This window comes from Pan paniscus, chromosome 1 (genome assembly GCF_029289425.2).
Source record: "Pan paniscus chromosome 1, NHGRI_mPanPan1-v2.0_pri, whole genome shotgun sequence".
In the NCBI taxonomy this organism is placed as follows: Eukaryota; Metazoa; Chordata; class Mammalia; order Primates; family Hominidae; genus Pan; species Pan paniscus.
The window spans coordinates 217,707,241-217,733,322 of NC_073249.2; the positions used below are offsets into that span (position 1 = coordinate 217,707,241).

The window sequence follows — 26,082 nt, forward strand, 5'->3', positions numbered from 1 at the left end:
CACCACTTCTGTTCAACAACAACAACAAAAATTTCAAATGAGCTGGGTGTGGTGGCACACATCTATGGTCCCAGCTACATGGAGGTCGAGGCGGGAGGATCACTTCGGCCGGAAGGTCAAGGCTGCAGTAAGCCGTGTTTGCACACTGCACTCCAGCCTGAGCAGCACAGCAAGTCCCTGTGTCCAAAAACAAAGAAAAGTAGTTTTTAAAAGTCACTAGTAAGTAGAAATGAATATTCTCACAATGAATTCTTCTTTCCACCAGGGAAAGAAAAGTTAGGTAGCTGAGAGAAAGCCACATAGGGCAGTGTCTCTGTAGAAATATTTAATGCCAAAGCTGAAACACAACAGGCTGTGCACTTCCAATTTTGCAAGTCCAGCACAGTGTTACACCAAAGGAAGAGTGCACCTAATGCACAGCCTGACCTGGGAAGTGGCCTTCAAAATGTTTTTTGTAATCAGGCATCCTATTATAACCCAGCGCACCATTCCCTGAGACAGGCGGTGGTATTCCGGATCACAACCCTGAAAGTCCGAGTCTTTTCACCAGGTGCTTTCAAGCCAGGCACCTTACTGCCCCCGCTCTCCCTCTTAAGCACTCTCTCTTCCAAAGAGCATTCTGTTTGCTTTTCCCAAAGCACTCCCTGCCCTCTGCTATGGCCACTTAGTGCAGCACCACCCACACGCACAGAGCTGCTAAAGGACTGCATAAAGCCAGAGCAGCTTCCAGCACAGGGCACGCCTAATAGGAGGGCCTGATCTGTTAATTATCTGTCAGTTTGTCACGGCTGGGCTGAGGAGGGGAGAATGATGAAAAGGGGGGTGTCGGGGGGAGGCCCTCTACTCGGTGGTGTGCTACTCTTCCTGAAATTCTGAATTCCGCTTTTGAAATCATTCACCCCCTGTTGGACAATGTGTAGTATACAGGGTGAAGAAGAGAGGATGGGAGTTTGGCTCGACTCCTTTTGACAGAAGTGGGGGCCTCTCCAACTCCACCACTACCACGACAAGCACACGGCAAGAAACACACTCCCTCACTTTCTCTCCAAGAGGACAAAACGGACATAACGACCTTCACACTATCTCTCCCCTTCACCGGCACTAACAAGCTGAGCACTGTAAATCAAGGATGAAATCCTTGTGCCAGGAAGGGAAGGAGAAGCATCTCTTCTGTAAAGAGCCCAAAGATGCTTTGGAATCAGCATTTCGGGCAAGGGGTGGGAACGCAGGAAGCACCATGCAGGCAACTGAAGGAAAAATATATATTTATTACATATAGCAGGCCTCCTTCTTCAAAAGTTATTTATTTCACAAAACCACTCTGCTAAATAGAGATTTCAATCTAATTGGAATTGGAATTTGCATACTGTAAATGCACCAAGTGAGAGTCTTGGACACTTGTGTTCTATTCTACAGTGTAAGGGTTCACCCGTGGATTTCCCAATATATACACTACAAGAATGTAAGAAAAGAGCACAGAGAACTGGCCTTTATATTTTATTTTTTCAGCCCTTCACAGAGGGTCCAGTCTGTGAAACGGGATGACGCTCTCAATATCCCCAAGGAGACAAAACCACTGAGGCAGAGAGGAGGTTCCCCCTGGCATCGGGTTTGCCATCAGCCGTGTGTCGCTGTTCAGTCTTGCAGGTCTGTGGAGCACCCCTGCCCACCACCCGGGGGAGGCAGGGAGTAGACCTCTGTTCATCTAACCCTTAACCCTCCCCATCCCATCTACATATCAAATTAGCCATGCTTAATTAGCAGAGATGCAAATAGTCAGGGACCGAAATAAAGGTTTTTGACAAGAAGCAAAGAGGGATACTTTTTTTTAAGGAGAGGAGAGCGATAAAGCACCCAAAACAAAAGGTCAACCTACAAATAACTGAGGAAATGAGAGAGAAAAGGCACAGGTCAGGACTTCCCATAAAGGTCTGAAATTTTCTGTTTGTAACTCAGGGTTCACATGGAAAAGTAACGCATGACAGAGGAAGAGACACTTCTGGGGAAGTCAAGTTGGGACAAAGGTTCTAGAGTCCACCATTTGCCTGGGACTTACTTCCCTAGACTGCATTCAAATTGGGCTTCTGCTCCCTGCTCCCCTCACTCATTTCAAGAAAGAAATTATTTAATTTTTTTCAAATACTGAATCCCTAAGGCCCAAAGATGTGCCGTTTCCTCAAAAACTAAGCATCTTCTAGTTCACAGCAACTCCTTTCTGCCCCCCATATACTCTGACAATGCTAGCCTCTCGGTCACAGGGTGTAACCTTCATTTAAAAAAAAAAAAAAAAAAATCACAGGTTCTGCTTCCCATTTAGAAAAAAAAAAAAAGGAACAAAATGGAAAGAAAGAATAAATATGAATTTGGAGGGGAATTCTGCCAAAACCTGAACCTCCAAAATCTGGTTCAGCCACATTCTTGCCCACAACCAGTACTTCTCGGTGCCTCCCAACATTTTTCAAAATGCAGCTGCACAACCTCTTAAAATTCAGATTTCTAGCACCTATAATTACAGGCCTCTCAAGCCAGGCTCCTTTAATTAATGAGCCTGACTCCTCTCTCTTCAAAGGAAGTCTGCATACGGGCTATATCAGAGGGTGAACCGACCCGATCAGTGCCTATCTGATCACTGCCTGATGCAGCCAGCACTCTGCCCCCAATAGGAGAGGGAGTTGCCCCTCACCCCCACCTCCACTGCCCAGTTCAACACATCTCAATCTGGCACAAGCCAATTGTGCAGTTAAGGCCATCAAATAGTTCTTGGAACTTAAGGGAAGAGAAAGCAGCTTTTCTGGGTGTGACCAGCAAAATCCAAAGAGAATTCGATTCTCCCTGGTTCCCGTGCTCCTCTGACCTCACTTCTTCCTACTGCTGGGATGAAATGCAGAGTGCAGGCTGAAGACAGTCACTGGTCAAGGCTGGACAAGCAACAGAGGGAGCAGGCTTGGGCTCTGAAAACTGGAAAAGAAAAGAACAAACCGAGGTCTGACCATCATCCCAAGGCTGAACTAAAACTGCAAAGAAAGGCTCTGCCATCTTAAAACAAAACAGGTGGAGAAGGGCTTGTGAGGCACGGCTGTTGCTCTCCAGGTCTAGAGAAGAATCTGAGCACATCCCAAGGACAGCCCATGACCTCGGGATCACTCACCAGGCTGTCCTCACCCATTCTCCAAACTACTTTCTTTCTAAACCACCAATACCTGACGACCAGTTTTTAAAGTACTGGTTTTCCTTCTGGCTGTTCTGGGGCAGCTCAGCCTAATCTGTTTGTATCTGCTTCAGATGCCAAGTCAACCCATAGCTATTCTCCTGCAAGTAGTTAGAAGCTGGTTTGTACCCATGTTAGCTGGGAGACCAGACTGTCCTTGGCCACAACAAAGACTAGAAAGGGTTGCAAACAAAGTCACAGATGCCAGCACAGACGAGGCTTGGGTCAAATCAAGACAATCCCAGGTAAAGTTTCAGGCAGGAGATTTGAGATCCTGTAAAAGACTCCCACGGACCTGGCAATAATGAAAACAGGTTTGGTTCAGTCACCACCATCTGATAACCGTTTCTCAAGGTCCCACGGCAAACCTAGTGGGTCCCACAGCAAACCCAGTGGGACAACATTTGCATTACTGACCAAATAGACACACTCTTCTACAAAGAGAGACAAAGTTCTCAGAATATGTACTCAGTAACACACTTTCTACAGTTCTTCTAGTTTCTCATCTGTGACTTGGACTATAAAAGAGGGCTGGGGAACAACCAGAGAACAGCATTAGCATTAATAAATGAAAACTTAAGACACATAGGCCTGGCTTCTTAGTTCTGCCCAGGGTATTTCACAGTGCAGATGTCAAAAATTGAATTAGATCATTCGGTATTCTGCCAGAAAAGGAGTTTGCAGTGACTTTCTGCTATTGCAAATACAATTTTGGAAGAAAGGGGAAAAAACAGTAACATCAGTCTATCCAATGGTTAAACCCTCAAATCAAAGTAAGGTATGATCACAGACCACTGAGTCTAACTCCATGGCACCTGTCTTGTTTCCTGGCATGGCTACCTGCCATCGTTATGCCCAACACACAGAGGCTAATATAGGATATCGTTTCTGCTCTCCCATTAGATCCAGTCTTCAAATCTGTCAGCATGTCACAACCTGGATCCCCTGACCACAGCACACAGTGGAGTTCCAGGCTGAGACACGACAGGCTGATCACAAGGAGCAGCCACTTCCTTTTTCTCAAATCACAAGCAGACAAGCAGCCGGAGCTGGGTGAAGGATTTTTTACTTTGGTTTGGTTTTTCAACCAAGACATTCTCAAAGTTTATTGTTCTATGAAGTGGAAACATTTAGTTTTCTAACAAACAATTAGAAGCACAGGAGTAGAGAACATGAAACTGAGAACGAAGCTCAGGATACACAAAAATAAGAGGCTGGGAGGCAGCTGAGATCAGGAATGTCCAGGGATCCTTGGCCACACAAGCCGGCCAGGCACTCTCTTTCCAGGGTGTCTCAAGGGGAAATCACCCATCGATCCTGGGACACACGAGTTCTAGGACCAATCCCTTACCTCAGAACAGCCTCGGCCTCAAATTCCTGCTTGCGCTTTAATGTTTAAATTATTAAATGCATTAATGTATTTACATTATTCAAGTCTTATGTGCATTTTTCTAAGATAATTTATGTATAAGAGTTTGAATGTCCATGACTGTTAATGTCTACAACCCTTCCTGTTCATTATTGATTCTGGAAGAAAAAAAAAAAAAAGTCAGAGTTTTAATGCCTTATTTTTAATGTATTAAGAGTCTGAATAAGTGCATTCTCTTTTTTCTTTTGTAATTTCATAATTTAAGTAGTGCATTTATTAAACTGACACAGTATGAATTGTGGTGAAGCCTGGCACAGATCCATGCTGCTGGAGAGCCCGCTGGAGGACGGAGCCCACTCTTCTGTGACCAGGCAGCAGCCTGGCTCTCCCTCCGCGCTCTCTTCCCACCTACACAGGGGCAGGCGGCAGGGGAGTGGCAAGCATTTGCCCAAGGAGATTTTCTCCCTCCTTTTTCAAGTTCTTGCCCAAATCAGCTCTCCTTGTTACCCAGGCTTTTAAGGGGGACAGTTTTCTGCACACAGAAGTTCTCATCTAGATGCACTGCAGGTGATAGCAGAACAGATCGCAATCAGTACACAATTTTCAAGAACAATAAAAATGCCAGAAGCTTGGTGTAGCAAAAACAAGCAAACAACTACTTTTTTAAAGGAATCTCCAAATGAGAGACAAACATCTCAAAGAGACAACACCTCCAACTCAAGCAGAAAAACTTCTTTCTTTTGAAATCCAGTTTCCCCAGCAGATAACCCCTCTTTCTCCTATAGCCAGTAGAGCGACAGTGACACCCAATGGCCTATTAGTTCAATCCCAACTGAGCATTCCCCATTGGCTTTCCCTAGAGTTGCGTCTTAGGCCCAAAGTTCCTGTGTGAACGTGGAACCTTGAACAAAATAAGGTATTAGCTACTCACCAAGAAGGTGAATCGCTAATAGACCAATGTCCTGCCAGGACATTGAACAAACACTGTATATTGTTACACACGTGCACAAACAACACAGTATAGCACACCTCACTATGGCATCTTTCTGGCGGGTGACGACCACGTGCGTACACAGGCGCTCGCACATACACACATACAGATGCACAATACGTGGGCTGAGCAGCACCGTACAAATCAACCTGAACTGGGAGAAAGGATGACAGAAGTTTCTCACTGCTGTTTTAGAAGGTGACTCTGCCGTTTCTAACACCACACACACACACACACACACACACACACACAGGCATAGATTATTTTATACGTTTTTTCCTTTTTTTCTATTTCCTTCTTTCTTCTTTTTTTCTTTTTTGGCTACTCATTACCATTCTTTAACTGTTACAATTTATATCAGCATATAATGTTAAATAATTACAGGGAGCGGAGCTCACTCTAGTGAGGATATAAACGCGCTGTGGGAATCTACAGATTTAAACAAATAACACTCACAGCAGGGGGTGAGCGGATGAATTAGCATTAATATCCTGCCTGGGAGATCCCAGTGCACTGGTACTGCTTAAATACAGATCTTTTCTGTAACAGTCAATATGACAGCTCCCGGCAATACGGCCCCTTTCCCTTTCCCAGTCAATATAGCAGCCAGTGAAAATAGAAACGTCCCTATAGCAATCAATATAGCAGCCAGCTAAAATAAACCCTTCCCTTTTAAGGGCTATATAATAGTCAGCTAAATGGAAGAATTGGCACCCCTGCTGGATAGCTCAGCAGAGAAGCCAAGGAATGAGCAGGCCATGAGCACTAAATGATCCTTCTGTTTCTCAGAGGCCCTGCCCAGGGAAGGGGAAGATATCCTTAGGTAGAGAACCAAGAGGGAACCTGCGAGGGACACTTGGCTCCCAGGCCCTAGGAGTAATTACCCATGTCCTAAGCAGGCTATCGGGCCACCCCTCACTGCGGTTCAATTAAAACGGCCAGAAACTTTAGAATCCTTGTTCAAGCTGTCAGCTGGAACAGGGGAACACACTGGTCTTTGGTGGGAACTGAGACCATGTTGACTCAAACCCCGCCACCATCCTGTTCCCACCTTAGCCTCAGAAGGGTAGAGTATTATGTGAACAGCCTGTGGTTTTCTGATTTCTAGCATCAGGGATAGCAGCTATGTTAGAATCAGACAACCAGCCAGGTGGGTGAAAAACAGCATTCTATGTGGAATCCTACCCCAGTGTATATACAGAACTCACTTTCAAAACTCACAGCCATCAATTTGTTAACTATTGTGAAAACACGCTATTTTCTCCCACTCACATCATAGAAAACACTCTCACACTCTCCTTCATTGGAGGCATACAGGAAAAAAAAATTATTCTAATATAAGTCAAAGGATGGCTCACCCTGAAGGCCAAAAGAGACCAAAGGCCTTTTATAAAAGAAGGAAAAGGGCCGGGCGCGGTGGCCTACGCCTGTAATCCCAGCTCTGGGAGACCAAGGTGGGTGGATCACGAGGTCATGAGATCCAGACCATCCCAGCTAACACGATGAAACCTCATCTCTACTAAAAATACAAAAAATTAGCCGGACGTGGTGGCACACACCTGTAGTCCCAGCTACTCAGGAGGCTGAGGCAGGAGAATCGCTTGAACCCGTGAGGCGGAGGTTGCAGTGAGCCGACATCACGCCACTGCACTCCAGCCTGGCGACAGAGCAAGACTCCATCATAAAAAATAAAAATTAAAAAAAAAAAAGAAGGAAAAGAACAGGGAGCATTTCATTTAAAAACGATCCTATGCATCTGAATATATTGTTCTTTTTCATTATAACTAGCTACTTCTAAAATTAGTTCAGTTGGATTTAAGGATTTGACAAATGTGGAATATAACCACCGACGCCAGTGCAGGTTTCCAACCAACACCCCTGAAGTTAATGCTGGGATTCTGCTATGCTTCAAAGCAGGCGAACATCAGGGATCCACCCCACCTTCATTAAAATTCCACAATCTGTCTGCCATCCTTTGGATAAATCCACAGAAGTCCCTGTTTCCCTGGCCAGGTGTTTCAACACCCAGCAATGCTCATGTCATCAATCAGGTGACTTAGTCAAGTGCCACAGTGTTGGGTATCAGAAAAAAAGATCCGGAAAGTCCTGGTCTGAGAGCTCTAGTCCTTAAAAATTTAGACTTGGGCCAGGCACGGTGGCTGACGTCTGTAATCTCAGCACTTTGGGAGGCCGAGGCGGGCAGATCACGAGGTCAGGAGATCGAGACCATCCTGGCTAACATGGTGAAACCCTGTCTCTACTAAAAATACCAAAATTAGCCGAGCGTGGGGGTAGGCGCCTGTAGTCCCAGTTATTCGGGAGGCTGAGGCAGGAGAATGGCGTAAATCCGGGAGGCGGAGCGTGCAGTGAGCCAAGATTATGCCACTGCACTCCAGCCTGGGTGACAGAGCAAGACTCCGTCTCAAAAAATATATATATTTAGACTCAACACCCCACCTAAGCCATAAGACTGAGCAGAAATTCTAGTATGTGACACCTCTGGAGAGAAACAGGTTAACACGATCAAGCCTCTCTTCTGGCAATACACATGTTGATGAGGTCCTGCAGTCCACAGAAGACTTGGAAGTCAAAGAGGTCACAGATCCCAGAGACCACAGAAGTCAGAGGTCCCACGGGCCACAGAGGTCAGAGATCTCACAGGCCACAGAAGTCAGAGGTCTCACAGTCCATGGAATTCAGAGGTCCCCGGGTCCACAGAAGTCACAGTCCCATGGTCTATGGAAGTCAGAGGCCCCACAATCCACAGAAGTCATAAATTCTACAGTCCACAGAAGTCAGGAGTCCATAGTCCACAGATGTCAGGGGTCCCTCCATCTCTAGAAGTTATAGGTCCTACAGTTCATGGCAGACTTTCCTAGGAAAGTTTAAACTCTGATGTGCATGGTCATTTCCATTTCTAAACCCTACACAAAAATCTGAGGGGAGACACAATCAATCAGATAGCATTAAAGCTGGAAAGAACGCACCATGATGTTAGCAAAAACCACTTCAACTACTCATGCCATTAGAGTCATCAAAGGGGGGAGGCAGGAAGGAAGGGAGGGACAGAGAAAGAGACAGTAATGAAAGAGAAAATAAGTCTGAAAAGAAAGGAGAAAATAGAAATATAAAAGATTAGAAAAAACAGGAGACAACAAAATAAAAAAGACAAAAACCTCACTTTGGCATTTACAGTTTAAAGCTTTCAGGGCATTTTATGAAATGACAGTTGCAATAAAACAAATAGAATGGTGAGTCATCTGGGTTCCAACTTCTGAGTCAAAAGGGGCTGTTTCTAGACAAACCAGCAGCTCTGCTGCCTGCACATTTAACGATACCTATCGGTGCACTACAGCTACGGAACAGGATGTGGAGAACGAGGAGGTGGGAGTGAGCATTGTCTTTACTGGTCCCAGTGTCATTGCAAATAAAGACTGTCAAGATTTAAACCATAATAATGGAAAGGCTATAAAGGTCTCAGTTATAATGTTTCCTCTGATGTTCCCTTTCATAAAAGGCCTCTTTATGTTGCCTGCGTAGCAGTCATCCACTGAACATCGGCATATGTGTGGCCCAGTGGGAATGTTGCACCCTAAGTTCCTAGCAGGACGCCAGGCAGCAACTGTGCAATCCAACTCCTTGGCTCATCATCTCCATCGCACATAAGTGAGCACACACACTCACTCATTCCACAAATATGTATGAGTGCCTATTTTCTGCCAGGAGCTGAGCAATACAGTATATGCCCAACCCATACAGGGCTTAGCAAAGTGCCTAGGTGCCAAACACCCAGGAAACACACACGCAAAATATATACGGCCATACAACACAGGGACTCCTTTCCTACTTTGGCACCTAAAAGTCTTACATAAGTGCCTGGCAGCCTAGCAGGAAATGGGACTTTTCCTTCTCCATGCCAGAGCAAAGTAGATAAGCTGGAACACAAATCAGATAAATGCTCAAAAAGGGGGCTTAATATGGTGCCCACAAAGACTTGCCTTTACTTGGACACACCAGACAAAAATGCACAGAAACCTGCTGTTTCAACAGAATTATTTATCTGCAGCCTGCCATCTAACCATTCTAGGCACCAGGGAACCTCAAAGGAAAATACAAACAAAACCTCTGCAAATTAGTACTTTGTAGACATGCCAAGGAGGCATGAACTAAGAAAGACACCAGCAGCACATGTAGGGATGAAATGAGGCTGAAACCTGTAAACCAGGGAGCCGTGTGATGCAATTAGAGATGCCAAAGTCCAAAATTAGGAAAGGATCGATCTAGTCAAGCCCAACTTGGTGGCAGGTAGAGAATAACTCACATTTCTAGGTGGGCAGCCTGTGCCAACCACAAACCATCCCTGGGCTGCCTTCCCTGCTGATCTATAATTGGTGGGTCAGTGATGGAGCTACCAATTATCTTGAGGCCCCCTGTATTTAGTTCACAGACAAAGGGAAGCGGGAGAGACCAGTTAGTAATGAGTAAGTAATGGCCACGAAAATACATTGTATTATACAAAGCTGCTTCGGCAGGAAAAGCCATTTGGAAAATAAAGCGTAAAAGAATAAAATAAGCTGGAGAAACTCAATTTTCTCCTCCCTTCCTCCCAAAGCCACACTTAGGATAAAATGAGGTTTGTGCAGGTTAATCCTTAAGAGGTAAGAAAAAAATGATTAAATACATTAAAAAAATCAATTGTACATTAAACCAAATCCAGGAACTGCTAAAACAAACACGGCAGCGTTCCTCCAGCCAGCATTAGCTCTGCCAGTCTGGTCAGTAGGGGATACCCCCACCTGATGGAGCCCGCTGAGGTCACAGAAGACAAGCAGAGAGGAAGGGGAGAGAACCAGGGCTGGGGAGTGGGATGGGACCACAGATCTGGATTTCACTGGAACTGAAGTTATTTCTAGATATTATAAAGAAATAAAATGCCTTACAAATGGGGCTCTGGGGACCAGGCTGAATTCTTCAAAAATCCAATAGAAATAATAATAATGAGAATCATTTGATAAACAGAAATTATAAACCACCTTACTGTCAAATGATGTGCCACTATTTCTCGTTATTTCTTCTGTTTATTAACAAATTCTATTAACTGCCATTTTTCAGACAACAGAGAGCTGGAGAGGTGAGGTTAAGAGGCATGCCTTTGCAGGGCGCGGTGGCTCACGCCTGTAATCCCAACACTTTGGGAGGCCGAGGTAGGCGGATCACGAGGTCAGGAGATTGAGACCATCCTGGCTGACATGGTGAAACCCCATCTCTACTAACAACAAAAAAAAAATTACAAAAAAATTAGCCGGACGTGGCGGCGGGCGCCTGTAGTCCCAGCTACTCGGGAGGCTGAGGCAGGAGAATGGCGTGAACCCAGGAGGCGGTGTTTGCAGTGAGCCGAGATCGCACCACTGCACTCTAGCCTGGGCGACAGAGCGAGACTCCGTCTCAAAAAAAAAAAAAAAAAAAAAAAGGAGGCATGCCTTTGTCTTTCAGGAATGCCACTCTCTGCAGTGGAGCTGGATGGAAACTCCCACCCTTCCCCAGTACCCTGGGATCTTCAGATGAAAGCCTGAAAGAATGCAAACCCACAAGAAAGTGGCCCTAGGTCACCCGCTCCTCCCTCAGTGGAGTCAAGGCTGAGAATTCTTAGCTAATCCTAAATAAACCTCACATGGTTGAAATGTCGCGGCCAATTTGCTTCCCCGTGTGGACTGCAACCATCTGGTTCTGCCTGCAACCAGCCTTTCTCCTCCTGGGCACCTGCCTCAGCCACATAGCTGGAAGATCTGGCAGGCAGGAGCATTCAGAGGGCACAGTAGGAGGTGCACTTCTGGGGGAGAGGGAGCTGGGACTCACTCTGACAAGGCACAAGTTGCCCATATGTCAGTCTTGGGCCCCCAGTCTAAAAATCTGGCACATCCAAGGCCGGGCGCGGCAGCTCACGCCTGTAACCCCAGCACTTTGGGAGGCCGAGGTCAGGAGATCGAGACCATCCTGGCTAACACAGTGAAACCCCGTCTCTACTAAAAATACAAAAAAATTAGCAGGGCATGGTGGCGGGCGCCTGTAGTCCCAGCTACTCGGGAGGCTGAGGCAGGAGAATGGCATGAACCCGGGAGGCAGAGCTTGCAGACAGCCGAGATCGCGCCACTGTACTCCAGCCTGGGTGACAGAGCGAGACTCCGTCTCAAAAAAAAAACAAAAACAAAAAACAAAAAAATGGCACATCTGCAATGTTCCCCTTCATGTGTTTCTGAAATAAGTCATTTAGAATTGAAGAGAAACCTCTGTAAGACTAGTTTGGATAGGGGGAGGGAGTGGGGTTGGGGGGAAGTGCTGACAGGAAGAACAGGTAATCAACCATATGACAGTGGTATTCCCAACAGAATTAAAGACACGTGCCCATGGGGGAAAGTTTCAAAACCTCTAAACATTATTTGAGTGGGTTATCAATGTCTAGCTCTTGGCAACAAGTAAGATCTGACAGAAAGATTTTACTCTCTTAAAGACATCTCTATTCTCTTATCTTCAAAGCAGGTGAACTTTGCTGCCTTAACTCTGACAATGAGGAATTTGTGGATGTTGATAGAAACACAGATAAAGGATTTACCTGAGGGGGCAGAGAAAGTAGAAATAAAAGATCCTGGATATTGTATTTTCTTTACTTATGTGGATTCCAGTGACTCCCTGGAGACCTGCAGGCACCACTTTAAGAGCTGGAGTCCAGAGCAAATTGCTCAATTGTCCAACCTTCTCTCCGCCAGCAAGAGACAGAACAACAAGCGGCTGCTGCCCCCTAGAAGCTACCAGGGACATAGCACCTTGCTATATAGACATCACATGAAAAGATCCTATTATCTCCTCTCCATCCCATAACCTGTCATTAGTGAGGTACATGGGTGCAGACGCCTCCTCTGAGCACAAGGAGGCACACATCACCTGTGATAAATTAATAGGCGCCTTTTCAACAGCTAAGATGCACACAAAAGACTCCAACCACGGAGAGCACACTAAGGCAGCAGCCTCAGAAAGAAGGTACAGAATCACCAGGCAGCACTGAGCATCGGCTGCAGATACGTTTGTGCAGCGGGCGCCCCGCACGCACGCTAGTGTGCCTGACAGCGCGGTCCACACCGCACCCATACCTGCTCTCCCCGTCTGCACAGGTTCAGCAGCATGGACACCAGCTTTCAATCCCAGTCCTGCCACTTCTTAGCTGTAGGAACTTGAATGCTCCGGGCTCAGTCTCCTCACTGCAAAATGAGTAATTCTCACAAATTTGTTGGAATCAAACAAAGTAACCAAAATAAAGACACCAACAGCGAGGCCAGAATATTACAGAGTAGAAGCCCTCCTGGCCTATGTGATCGGAGCTAGTAATTGTTCGGTTAATCAAAAAATCAGTTAAAGCAGGGAATCAAACATGGAACCTGCTCCACATACTGAAAACATTTTCTATTAACTGAAAACCTATAAACATTCAGTCACTGCTGATCTTTTGATGTAAAGCCAAGCACTTTGCTTTGAGTGTGGGCCCACAGACTGAAGTTCCCAGACGTCTTTCTTGCATAAACCCTACCCATAACACAGCCTCCACAATTTCTAAAGCAAAGTAAGAACTTCAAGACATCAGTAAAGCAATCAAAGTACAGAATCCTTCTAGATGTTTATGATCTTCCTCTAATGTTTAACTGTCATCTTGCTCACACCTAATTTGACAGCTATGTTTTTAGCAATTCACATTTAGCAAAGCATTTAACTTAGTTTTCATAAAACCCTCTTTTCACATTTCTTTTTATAGAACACATTATAGCCAGGCGTGGTGGCTCACGCCTGTAATCCCAGAACTTTGGGAGGCCGAGGCGGGCGGATCACCTGAGGTCGTGAGTTCAAGACCAGCCTGACCAACATAGAGAAACCTCGTCTCTAAAAATACAAAAAATTAGCCGGGCATGGCGGCGCATGCCTGTAATCCCAGCTACTCAGGAGGCTGAGACAGGAGAATCACTTGAACCTGGGAGGCAGAGGTTGCAGTGAGCGAGATCATGCCATTGCACTCCAGCCTGGGCAGCAACAAGAGTGAAACTCCATCTCAAAAAAACATACAAAAAAAGAACACATTATATTTGCAGAACCCTCTCTTCACACTCTTAGTTCACCTGTTGACATCATATTTAATACAAGGACACAGGTTTAGGGACAAACTAGCTCCTGGGGTACAGATGAGTGTGGGAGAGACTGGCTGAGGACCTGCCTTGTTCAGAGCACCAAGAGCCTGGTGAGTACGTTCCATGGGGCCCAAACAGCAAGTTGGTTAGACAGGGATGCCAAATGCAAGCTCTTGACACATTTTTAAAAATATGTTCTTATTGATACCCCTGCTTCATTTCACAAAAGATTCTAAATGACTCTCAAAAGTACACATAAGCCTGTAATCCCAGCACTTTGGGAGGCTGAGGCGGGCAGATCACTTGAGGCCAGGAGTTCAAGACCAGCCTGGCCAACATGGCGAAACCCTGTCTTTACTAAAAATACAAAGATTAGCTGGGCATGATGGCACACACCTGTGATCCCAGCTACTCAGGAAGTTGAGGCACAAGAATCACTTGAACCCGGGAGGCGGAGGTTGTAGTGAACCATGATCGTGCCACTGCACTCCAGCCTGGGCAACGGAGCAAGACTCCGTCTCAAAAAAAAAAAAATACAGACAAGCTGGGCCGGGTGGCTCACACCTGTAATCTTGGCACTCTGGGAGGCTAAAGAGAAGGTTCACTTGAGCCCAGGAGACTGAGACCAGCCTGGCCAACACAGTGGGACCCTGTCTCTATAAAAATTTAAATAAAATTTAAATAAAATAAAAATTTCAAAGTACACACAAGACAACAAGATACAGCAAAGGAAAAGTATGGTAAAGGGGGGAAAAAAAGATTTTGTTTTGTTTTTGAGACAGGTCTCGCTCTGTCACCCAGACTCACTGTAATCACAATCTCCTGGGTTGATGCAATCCTCCTGCCTCAGCCTCCAGAGTAGCTGGGACTACAGGCTCGAGCCACATGTCCCACTAATTTTTGTATTTTTTATAGAGATGGCACCTCGTCACATTGCCCAGGCTGATCTCAAAACTCCTGGGCTCAAGCAATTCTCTTGCCTCAGCCTCCCAAGGTGCTGGGATTACAGGTGTGAGCCATCATACCTAGCCTAAAAGATGTTTAATACCTGTTCTTTATTCTCCTTCTCCATCAAAATCCACTGTCGGTAAATGCTAGTTAAATGAAACCATTTATAGAAATAATCATTGGCCAGGTATGGTGGCTCATGCCTGTAATTCCAACACTTTGGGAGGGAGGCCAAGGTGGGCAAATCACTTAAGGTCAGGAGTTTTGAGACCAGCCTGGCCAACATGTTGAAACTCCGTCTCTACTAAAAATACAAAAACTTAGCTGGGTGTGGTGGCGCACACCTGTAATCTCAGCTACTGAGGCGGAGGCAGGAGAACAGCTTGACCCTGGGAGGCGGAGGTTGCAGTGAGCCAAGATGGCACCACTGCACTCCAGCCTGGTTGACAGAGTAAAACAAAAAGAGGAGAGGGGAGGGGAGGGAAGGAAAGAAGAGAAAAGGAAAAGGAAACAAAGAAAAGAAAGAAGAAAGGAAAGGAAAGGAAAAGGAAAAGGAATCAATCAACTTGTGTGCTTGATTGTCAGCAACTCCTTGCTACCATACGGCTGCAAAAAGTGGCCCTGGTCCTAAAGACCCACTTGCCATGGACCTGGCTGGGCCAACACAGAGAGAAAGGCCTCTTGGCAGACACAGCTGGGTAAAGGGAATGATCGCTGACCCAGAGCACCCCCCACACACTCTGCACACAAACAGGAGAGCTGTGCCCCCAGGGTCACTGTGAAGGCAAGAGGTCACAAAAGTGGCAGCATGTCTTCTTCCTGACAGGGGTAATTTATCCAGACTCCTGCTCCACTGGGGGCTATGAGTTAGTTCCTCTCTGCCTCTGACTGTCAAGGAGTGCCCCTGGATAGATTTACTTCAAGAATCACTCAGTGTCGGCCCCATCTCTAGACTGTTCAGACAAACTCATAATGGCAGAGAGAAGATTTGTGGAGCAACAAGCATAAATCTCGGTTATAACTACAAACCATAAAAGAAAGGAGAGCTGGGAGGGAAGAAGGAAGGGCGGTGAATACGTCCTTCTCCAAAGCACCACTTTATCTTCCTGCGGTTTCTCACAGCTCAGAAGTGGGACTAACTACAAGATCATATTTTTTGAGCCAAAAATCAGTCTGCATGGTTTGACAATGAGCTAAAATATTTTAAATTACAATTATCCTGGAAAATGGGCCGGGCACAGTGGCTCACATCTGTAATCCCAGCACTTTGGGAGGCCGAGGCAGGTGGATCATTTGAGGCCAAGAGTTTGAGACCAGCCTGGCCAACATGGCAAAACCCCATCTCTACTAAAAATTAAAAAATTAGCCAGGCATGGTGGTGGGCGCCTGTAATCCCAGCTACTCAAGAGGCTTAGGCATGAGAATCACTTGAACCCCCAAGGCAGAGGTTGCAGTGAGCTGAGATTGTGCCACTGCACTCCAGCCTGGGCAACAGAGCAAGACTCTGTCTCAAAAAAAAGAAAAGAAAAGAAAAAAGAAAAAAGATTATCCTGGAACATGTAGGGCACTTGGTTATCTTAACCAACAGAACAGTCAACAGTTTTCAAACTGGGGGCTTTTAGATTTATCCTGAGTTTGCCGCATGGAATACCTATGCTCTAGATCACACTTAAAAAAACACTTTTACATGAAAATTCTTTGAAACTGATGACTGATTTTAATCAAAAGAAAAACATTTTAACAGAGGAAATTTTATTTCCTCTGTCCAAATAAAAGTTTTGTAGATCACGTCTTCAGCAATGGTAGGGCATGTAAAGGAGCTCTAAGATTAGCAAACTCAGGATAAATCTAAAAGCCCCCAGTTTGAAAACCGTTGACTGTTGTACTGGTTAAGATAACCAAGTGCCTACATGTTCCAGGATAATCTTTTTTCTTTTTTCTTTTCTTTTCTTTTTTTTTTTTTTTTTTTTTTTTTTTGAGACAGAGTCTTGCTCTGTTGCCCAGGCTGGAGTGCAGTGGCACAATCTCAGCTTACTGCAACCTCTGCCTCCGGGGTTCAAGTGATTCTCATGCCTAAGCCTCTAGGAGAAAAGGGAGGAAACAGAACTTTTCCTTCTGAAAGAATGATGCCAGGGATAAGATTAAAGACTGCATTCCAGGCAGGGCGTGGTGGCTCACACCTGTAATCCCAGCACTTTGGGAGACTGAGGCGGGGGATCGCTTGAGCCCAGGAGTTCGAGATCAGCCTGAGCAACATAGTGAGACCTCATCTCTACACAATTTTTTTAAAAAATTAGCTGGGCATGGTGGTGTGCACCGGTAGTCCCAGCTACTGGGGAGGCTGAGGTGGGAGAATCACCTGAGCCCAAGAGGTGGGGGGCTGCAACGAGCCATGATTGTGCCACTGCACTCCAGCCTGAGTGACAGAGAAAGACCCTGTCATTAAAAAAAAAAAGAAAAAAGAAAAAGAAAATTGAATTTCCCCAATCACTGAGTAGCTCTGATAAAAGGCACCTGAGTGCTCAGTTCCTCAGTTCCCACATCCTCAAAATAAGGACACTGCCCATTTATCCAAGAGTTGGGGCCTCTGATTACAGGAACAACAGCAAATATAAAGCATTACTATAAAAGCCAGGAACCTAAAGTATAAACAAAGCTGAATAACTTTTTCAAATTCCATTTCTTTAATTATTACTCCTAAGAGTTTCGATTCATCTAATAATTATTTGTAAAAGGGCACCTTAAAACTGGAAAGCAACCTCTTCATTTACCTGAAAGAGGAAACAATGTAAAGGGCACCGCCCAGTCTATGCAATAAACCTGCTGTCTGTGATAGGAAGGACAGAGTAGGAAGAGGCAGTAATTTCAAAACCAGTAAGTGGCCTAGAGATCATAACCACCCAGAAACAGTATGAGGCTTTGCTCAAGTTCATCCATTTCAGCATCCAGTTCTTAGCTTTTTTCGGCAGATCTGGCAGAGGAGGTGGGAATCACAGGCACCTTCCCAACCAGAAGTCAGTATACACGGACACTAGTGTTAAAAACGTTTCCTTCACTGATACCTTTATATTGTTGATGAGAGAGGAGTGAGGAAAGAGGACAGCCAACACTTTTTTCCTCTCTGAAAAGTGCCTACATCTCAGGCCCAGGATGCTGGATCTGATAATCATGACAATTTTACCTTCAGTGAAGTGCACCGTGAGCCCATCCGTGGTTTATACTTGATTTTAGTCCCCAAGTTTCTCTGCAGCAGTTGTGAGGGGCACCCTGATGAATATGTTGCTAGTAATGGTTTAAGCACCAAAATTTTTGTAGATGATTTACTGTTTGGGCAGGGGGGTGGGTTTTGAGACAGAGTCTTGCTCTGTTGCCCAAGCTGGAGTGCAGTGGGGGGATCACAGCTCAATGTAGCCTCAACCCACTAGGCTTAAGCAATCCTCCCACCTCAGCCTCCCAAGGACTACAGGCACTCGCCACCACATCTGGCTAAATTTTTTTAAATTTTTTGTAAAGACAGGGTTTCACTATGTTGCCGAATCTGGTCTCAAACTCCGGAACTCAAGCAATCCTCCCGCTTCTTCCTTCCAAAGTGCAAGGATTACAGGCGTGAGCCACCACGCTCAGCCAATGATTTGCTTTTTAAAAATAAACTAATAGGGGCAGGGCGCGGTGGCTCACGCCTGTAATCCCAGCACTCTGGGAGGCCGAGGCGGGCGGATCACGAGGTCAGGAGATTGAGACCATCCTGGCTAACATGGTGAAACCCCGTCTCTACTAAAAATACAAAAAGCCGGGCGAGGTGGCGGGCGCCTGTAGTCCCAGCTACTCGGGAGGCTGAGGCAGGAGAATGGCGTGAACCCTGGGGGGCAGAGCCTGCAGTGAGCCGAGATCGCGCCACTGCACTCCAGCACTCTAGCCTGGGCGAAAGCGAGACTGCATCTCAAAATAAAAATAAAAATAAAAATAAACTGATAGGGCGGATTCTGAATTATCCCTATAATATCACCCCCAATCACTTGCATCCCGACAGACATTCCTGAGCAGGAAAAAGAGGTGGAAGTGACAACTAGTTTCAGCAAACCTAACTCTGCACAGAAATCAACCACTACAGACTTTTTAAATAATTACGTTTAATACTTCAAAATTAGGTTTGTCATATTTATATATTTTTCCTGGAAAATGACAAGTTCCTGAAATCCCTAAATGGCTGGTTTCATTACCCATGTGCTTGTAAAACACTTTCATGAATACAGCATCAAAATCAATTTTATTTCCCCACAAAATGCTTAAATGTTATAAAATATATATGTATTGTCATATACATGCATACATGAGTGCACACAAAGAAATGTAGGAGCATGTTAATGTCATTCTTCAGAAATGTTTTGGTGGGGTCGGACGTGGTGGCTCATGCCTGTAATCCCAGCACTTTGGGAGGCCAAGGCGGGAGGATCACTTGAGCCCAGGAGTTCGAGACCAACCTGGCCAACATGGCAAAACCCCATCTTTGCTAAAAATACAAAAATTAGCTGGCCGTGGTGGTGCACGCCTATAGTCCCAGATACTCAGGAGAAGGCAAGAGAATCACTTGAACCCGGGAGGCAGAGGTTGCAGTGAGCGGAGATTGCACCACTGCACTCCAGCCTGGGTGACACAGCGAGACACCGCTTCAAAAAAAGAAATGTTTTGGTGGGAAAAAAAATGAGAACCACTTATCCACAGTGAACCTGCCGACAAGTACACCAAAGTATTCTAACCACAAAAGTCACAAAAGACACAAATGCTGAGGAGACTGTGCCAGGAATACATGTAAGAGGTCTTTGGCAGACAGGCAACTGGCTGTAGCTATTCTTTTCTTTTTTTCTTTTTTTTTTTTTTTTTTGAGACAGAATCTGGCTCTGTCGCCCAGGCTGCAGGGCAGTAGCGCGATCTCGGTTCACTACAACCTCTGCCACCTGAGTAGCCGGGATTATAGGTACCTGCCACTACACCCAGCTAATTTTTTTTTTTTTTTTTTTTTAGTAGAGACGGGGTTTTGCCATGTTAGCCAGGCTAGTCTCGAACTCCTGACCTCAGGTGATCCACCCGCCTCGGCCTCCCACAGTGCTGGGATTACAGGCGTGAGCCACCGTGCCTTGCCTATTCTTACAGAGATCACAGTACTGGCTCCCTGAATCCATCAAAATATGCCTTCTGATTACCAGCCTCTGGTTAATTGGCTTGTAAACCAAAGAGAAAATCTTGGGTGTCCCAGGGGTAAGATGGATGAGCTTCCCCAGGACTGAGATCAAATACATGATGTAGAACCCCCTGGACAAGGTTCCATCTGAGCCTCAGGAAGAAACCTGAGGGCACTTTGGCACTTGGAGAGCAAAACTACTGAGACGCAACCTAGATCTGCAACTGCAGAGCATCTTTATTTTGAAGAATTCAGCATACTAAAAAATAGTAATCCCAGAAAAAGGTGATAAAGTAGAAATTGCTGTCATCAGTTACAGAAAAAATTGTAGTTTGGGGCCAGGCACGGTGGCTCACACCTGTAATCCCAGCACTTTGGGAGGCCAAGGTGGGCAGATCACAAGGTCAGGAGATCCAGACCATCCTGGCCAACATGGTGAAACCCTGTGTCTACTAAAAATACAAAAATTAGCTGGGCATGGCGGCGCATACCTGTAATCCCAGCTACTCTGGAGGCTGAGGCAGGAGAATCGCTTGAACCCGGGAGGTGGAGGATGCAGTGAGCCGAGATCACACCACTGCACTCCAGCCTGGGTGACAGAGCAAGACTCCATCTCAAAAAAAAAAAAAAAAAATTGTACTTTGGGATTATTTTGGTGGAGAGATGCAGGAAAGAGGACAGAAAGAAAAAACAAAAAGAACCTACACCTAAAAGTTAAAGGAAGAGACGATGGCCAAGGACTCATCCATTAGAGAGAACTTGGTGTCAAAGAGCAAAAAGCTAAAATTCTAGTTTAGCCAAAATCCATAAGCACTGTTTAAAGTAGATGAGCTATAGTATTGCTGAACATTGAGAAACTGAGTTGAAACAAGTGAGCAGATGTGTAAATCAAACCTTATTTACTGCTTACTTCAAATAACCAAAAATCATATGACTAAATGGAAAGCTCAAAAGTTTATTTAACCCAAGTTTCAGTATCCAAACAAGATGGGAACTGAATTATCCCATGCACATGTGGACAATTGTCCGCCCATTCTAAAATACTTATAGACCAGGCAGGGACTTGGTCCTACTAGGACAGCACAAGAAGCTGGATCCAGAGACTCTGTGTGGGCCTAAGGACAGGCACACAACTGTGGCTAGAAAACCAGAGTCTGTGGGAAATTCACAGGTTTTCACAGATCTGGGAGAAGCTGGAGGTCTGTACTCTGGAGGCCTGTCCAAACTCCTTGCCTCAGCAGGCAAAGCTCAGTGAAGAGAGTATAAAGAGAAAAAAGTAACCAGCCATTTTAACTTTGGCGGAGTTTTGTCAACAACAGAGAATTTCAACTTGGAGTTTGCAGAATTTCTCAAGACTGGTCTGTTCACCAATCTCTAGCCCTAATGACATGATATTAGAGAGCAATACTCCTCTGAGACGGTCAATGTTGCTGGGTTGGTTTGATTTGGAGGCCAGGATCAGGGCAGGATTGAACGGGCAAGAAAAGGAAACACGCAGCCTCACTACTTTGCTAGAATCAAGGCCAGGATTTGGCTACAAACACGAATGTGTCGTTTAGAGACTACAAGATTACACTCCTCACCACAAAATCTCGAGACAGTTTTTATGATTCAGAGAGGACAGAACTGAAAATCAAGTCTTCTTTGCCTAACAAATAAAACAAAACAATCATGCACATATTGACTACATCACAATGTCACCTGCACCGCACTGACTACTAAATAGAACTTCTTCTGTCGTAATTTACCTTTTATTCTTTTGTTTTGTTTTAGAGACAGGGTCTTGCTCTGTTGCTCAGGCTGGAGTGCAGTGGCATGATCATAGCTCACTGCAGCCTCAAACTCCTGAGCTCAAGCAATCCTCTGGCTTCTGCCTCCTGAGCAGCTGAGAGTATAGGCATGAGGCACCAAGCCCGGCTAATGTTAAAATTTATAATAGAGATGGGGTCTCTCTATTTTGTGCAGGCTGGTCTCAAACTCTTGGCCTCAAGTGATCCCCCGACCTTGGCCTCCCAAAGTGCTGGGATGATAGGCATGAGCCACTGCACCTGGCCAGTAACTTACTTTTTTAATAAGGGGAAAAATTATTTCAAAGTGATCATCTAGTCTGGGACAAAGAATAAGATTATTTGCCTTTAGTGTAGAGACCAGGCAACTTCCATTAAGGAATTGTATGAAAAATATGCATTCAGTTAAAAACAAAAAGAATATGTATTTCCTGAAGCTTAAAGGAAAAAAATAATAATAATAAACACAAAAACAAAACAACTTAGCAGTGTGTTCCCCCAACACTGAAATATCCCATTCCTCAAGGCCTGGCTTCAAGTTTCCCAAAAGCCATCCCTAAGTGGCCCTCGCCCTCCGCAGAGCTCTTCCTGCTCTGAATAACTTGGGGCTCTCTTCTACGCCCAACCAGGCAGCTCTGCACCAAATGATACACAATGTTGTGCTATTTGCTAAAATTACATACAGTCGTGTGCAGTTTGCTCTTATTTCATATGTATAAATGCCTTTTCTTCCCAAAGTAAAACACGTGAATTACTCAAGAACAAGGTTTAGTTTTATTCCTCAATTGTCTGTTCCCCATCCTCAGGCCTGAGCTGAGCTAAGCTGAGCATGCAGGAGACAGCAAATACACATGGCCTGAGAAAGCTCCCTCCCTGCGTAAGGGCTGACTGCTGTGTGTTTTCACAAACCGCAACACCACCACAGTGAGCTGTGGGGCTTTCTGTGCAAGGGGGCTGCCCATCTTGTGCCCCCGTCCTGCCACACGAGTCCTCAGCGGGCTCCTCTGCCTGACACCCTCCCAACACCACTCCCAGGAGGAAGAAGCAGTTCACACAAGACCACGCGACTCGGCTGGTGCCCCTGTTTAATCAGGCTGCTGCAAATGCTTGGCCAAAAGCAATAAGGGCATGACTGAGAGACTGTGGGAGTTTAATATAAAAAAATTAATAAAAAAGGGGGGGGAAGGAGAAAGGGTCTACCTTTTAATAGGGCCCTAATTACCCAACTCATAGGATCAGCCCAAATGAGATGGGAGTTTATTTCGGGGGTTTTTTTAATTATTATTTTTTATATATATATAAATTGCCGCTATGTGTTTTCTTTCCTCTGAGCAATTATGCAGCAAGTACGTAAAGAGGAGAAAAAATATTAATTAAATATAAGGTAATTGTGGAGTTGGCCTGGAGAGAATGAGTCTGAACTCTGGACGATCACAGGCTACTAGGGTTTGAAGATTGCTCAGGGCCTCCCAGAAAAGAAAGAAAGAAAAATACAACCAACCAACAAGCAGATGCACAGTACAGCAGGAAGAGCAGGGCACAGAAACACTAGCAGAGCAAGGGGTCTGCAGGGCTCCAAATACCAGAAATCAGTGAGCTGGCCAACTGCTCAGGGCTCCCAAAGAGCTTGTCGAATCAAGCCCCAAAAGATGGACTGGACACTCCTCCGGTGACCAGTTAAATGGGTACATCAAAATTTGAAAAGAGAGAGGAAGGAAAGGACTGCAGTGGCCTATGGTGTTCAATCTGCACTTCAGTCTAAAACAACCACAACTTCGGCCTGAGGGGCACTGAGGCAGACCCCAGGGAAGCAGGCAGACGTCCGGAGAGACTGGCAAGGTGGGGCCTCCTGGGCTTTCCCACCACCATGACCTCAAGGAAGGACCTGGGCAATACCAAAAGAGTGAAACGAGGCCACCGTGGGAGTGCTGGGATATAAGCCCATAACTGGTGACGTAACAGCAGGTGACATGAATGACAACACTGCTCCCCTGAAACAGTCCCGGCAGTGCTTGTATCACCTCGGCCTTTCTACAGACAGCTCAACTGGATCCAACTCGCCCTCAGCCTGGGAAAGCCTTCGTACACACTGGAATTCAGACGTGTTCATACCCGCTAAGTCCTTCACGTCATCTCCTCCCGCGACTGCCAGAAGGGGAGTGAAGCAAAACAGGTGAAACCACAGGCCCTGTTGAAACAAAGCCTTGGCAGTACAGCCCTACGCCTGCTATCGCTACGCAGGAAGAAAAAGCTCTGAAAAGTTAAACCTAGAGCTGGCTCTCCCATCAAACTTATCTGGTTTATACAGAGCCAGTCTTACTACCCAGCCAAGAGGATTTACAGCAGTCCCTGAAAAGCAAAAAAGAATGAAAATGGGGTGGGCAGCCTGGGACTCTGGCCACCAAATGAAAAGCACTTGGGAGAGAAAATTACCTGTAGTGCTTAATAGGCCTCTTCCCTATCCATAGTCTAAGAAGATAGCGTTGGGAATGACGATCACACAATTACTGACCAGGCAAAACCAGAATTCCATCGCTTACCTGTTCTTTAAAGACCACTGAGGCGCTCGCACCCTGAGGGGCAGAGCAGAGGGCGGCTACTTCAAACAATCTAGAAGCCCAGCCACCTCACTCCACCTCAGCCTCCCACGGGCGGGCGCAGGAATCTCACTAATTACTATCGATCCGCCACAAACAAAGTGGTGCAGCACCATCTGGGGTGGATGCTTTTAGTTCTAGAAAGGACCAGCCTTTACTAAGGAGAGATCTCACTCGTCCCCACACGCGAGAAGAGAAGTCAGAGGTCACTGACAGAGGCAGTCTCTAGGTAACAGCTACTTTTAAAGGGACACTACTGACGCAGAACCATAGGAACAGAAGGTTTCTTTTCACTCGCGTGGCATTTTAATTACTAGAAAGTGATACCACATATCTTGGGTACTTACCAGCGGCTCTCGAGGCAACACATTTTCACTTCCTGGAGTAGAGCTTGGCTGCAGAGAAAAATGGAAACAAAAATAAGATCACAGTGCCACCCAATGGACATCAAAAAACCAAAGATGTTCCGTTCTCAAACGATGCATGCTGGCACCTCTTTCTCACATCTCTCACCGGTTTTTCACGACACGAGAGTATTCTGCAGTGGACTACCTGTAAAAAGTAGCCCAAAGAGTCTGAATTCACCAGGGAAGATGAAGACTGTTTCTGGGTTCACTGTCACACCACTCCAAGAACAAGGCTTGGTTCTGCTCAGGAAGGCCCACGATCACCTACTGAGCAGCAAGGGCTGGGGACCATCACAAAATCCACAGGAAGAGTAGAGTCCAGAGAAAAGGCTTGAAGAGAGAGCACAACACCTCCTCTTTCTGCCACCTCCCCAACGTCAGGGGACTGGGAAGAAAAGTCGCGCAGCAGTGGAGAACCAGATTCCACCACCAGGGGGCCCCAGCTGCCCACGCTCAGGATTTTCTCTGGGCATCTAGTTTCTGGAGCCCAGAAGCCAGTAAACTACACAGGTTCCTATTCATCGCCTGCCACTAAGGACACCACCCCACAATAGTAAAGAAAGCCCCAGGCTTAAATCCTTCTTGGAAATAAGCTAGTGACAGGCTGGCATATAAGCAGACCAACCTCCAGGCGAGCAGGCAGCACTGTGGCCGAGGCCCTGGCTCTAGCCCGTTTCCTCTTCCTTGGGGCCACTACCTCACCCTCACAGGCGCCTTCGACCCTTGACTGATCTGGCCAAAATTTAGAGAAAGGGAGAGGCAGAGGTAGAGACAGATTCTGAAGAAATTTACAAATCTCCAAAAGAATAAAGCAAGCAGGTATGATGCTAAGTGAGCTATGATTAGTTTACTGTGACTGATGGTCAGGTCAATTGCCATCTATCTACAGATAATATCCAGACAAGTACAGCAAAATCTGTGTGTCCCAGGAGACAGCCTGCAGCCTCCATTCTCCCGGCTATTACAGATCAGATGGAAGTGCCAGGCCGCCTTGGAAAAGGACAGAAGCCCGGTCTGCAGAGGGTTCCCAAAAATTCCTCATGCCCAGCTGCTACCACATTAGCTGGCACACAGCACAGTGGCAAGCACTCTGCTGGGTGAAGGCCTCTATCCCTCCATCCGAAGTCCTGTCCCAAGAGCCTCACCACCCCAGGACAAGAGGTCAGCCAGCAGGAAACAATCTAGAAAGTGAGGGTCCGTCTCAGAGAATGTGAGCAAGCTTCCCCTGCCTCCCTGCCTCCTGCCCTCCCAAAGCTCCAGGCATTGGTAAGTTCAAACCTTTAGAGCTCCAGCCCACACCCCTCTGAGATACACATCCGACTGCCTTCCTGCCTCTTCTTGGAGTTAAGCTGCCCTGGAGCAGACTCACAGTCCTCTCTGACACATATGTCTTCTTCCAGCATTCCCTCTTGGCATGAATGGGACAAA

At 46.0% G+C, this 26,082-nt stretch overlaps 1 protein-coding gene across 6 annotated transcripts in view; it reads right to left on the bottom strand.

Moving 5' to 3' along the window:
- PEX14 (peroxisomal biogenesis factor 14) overlaps nucleotides 1-26,082 on the bottom strand; it is a 156,173-nt gene that overhangs the window by 110,916 nt on the left and 19,175 nt on the right. For 3 of the 6 annotated variants that reach the window (XM_003822091.5, XM_003822090.5, XM_055103950.1), the window contains exon 2: nucleotides 24,595-24,642. In XM_003822091.5, the coding sequence (XP_003822139.1) occupies nucleotides 24,595-24,642 (48 nt within the window). Of the gene's footprint in view, nucleotides 1-2,854; nucleotides 2,959-12,713; nucleotides 12,822-24,594; nucleotides 24,643-26,082 lie in introns of those variants that run through there. The other 3 variants (XM_055103949.1, XM_014346256.3, XM_063594735.1) reach the window with 2 other exon arrangements.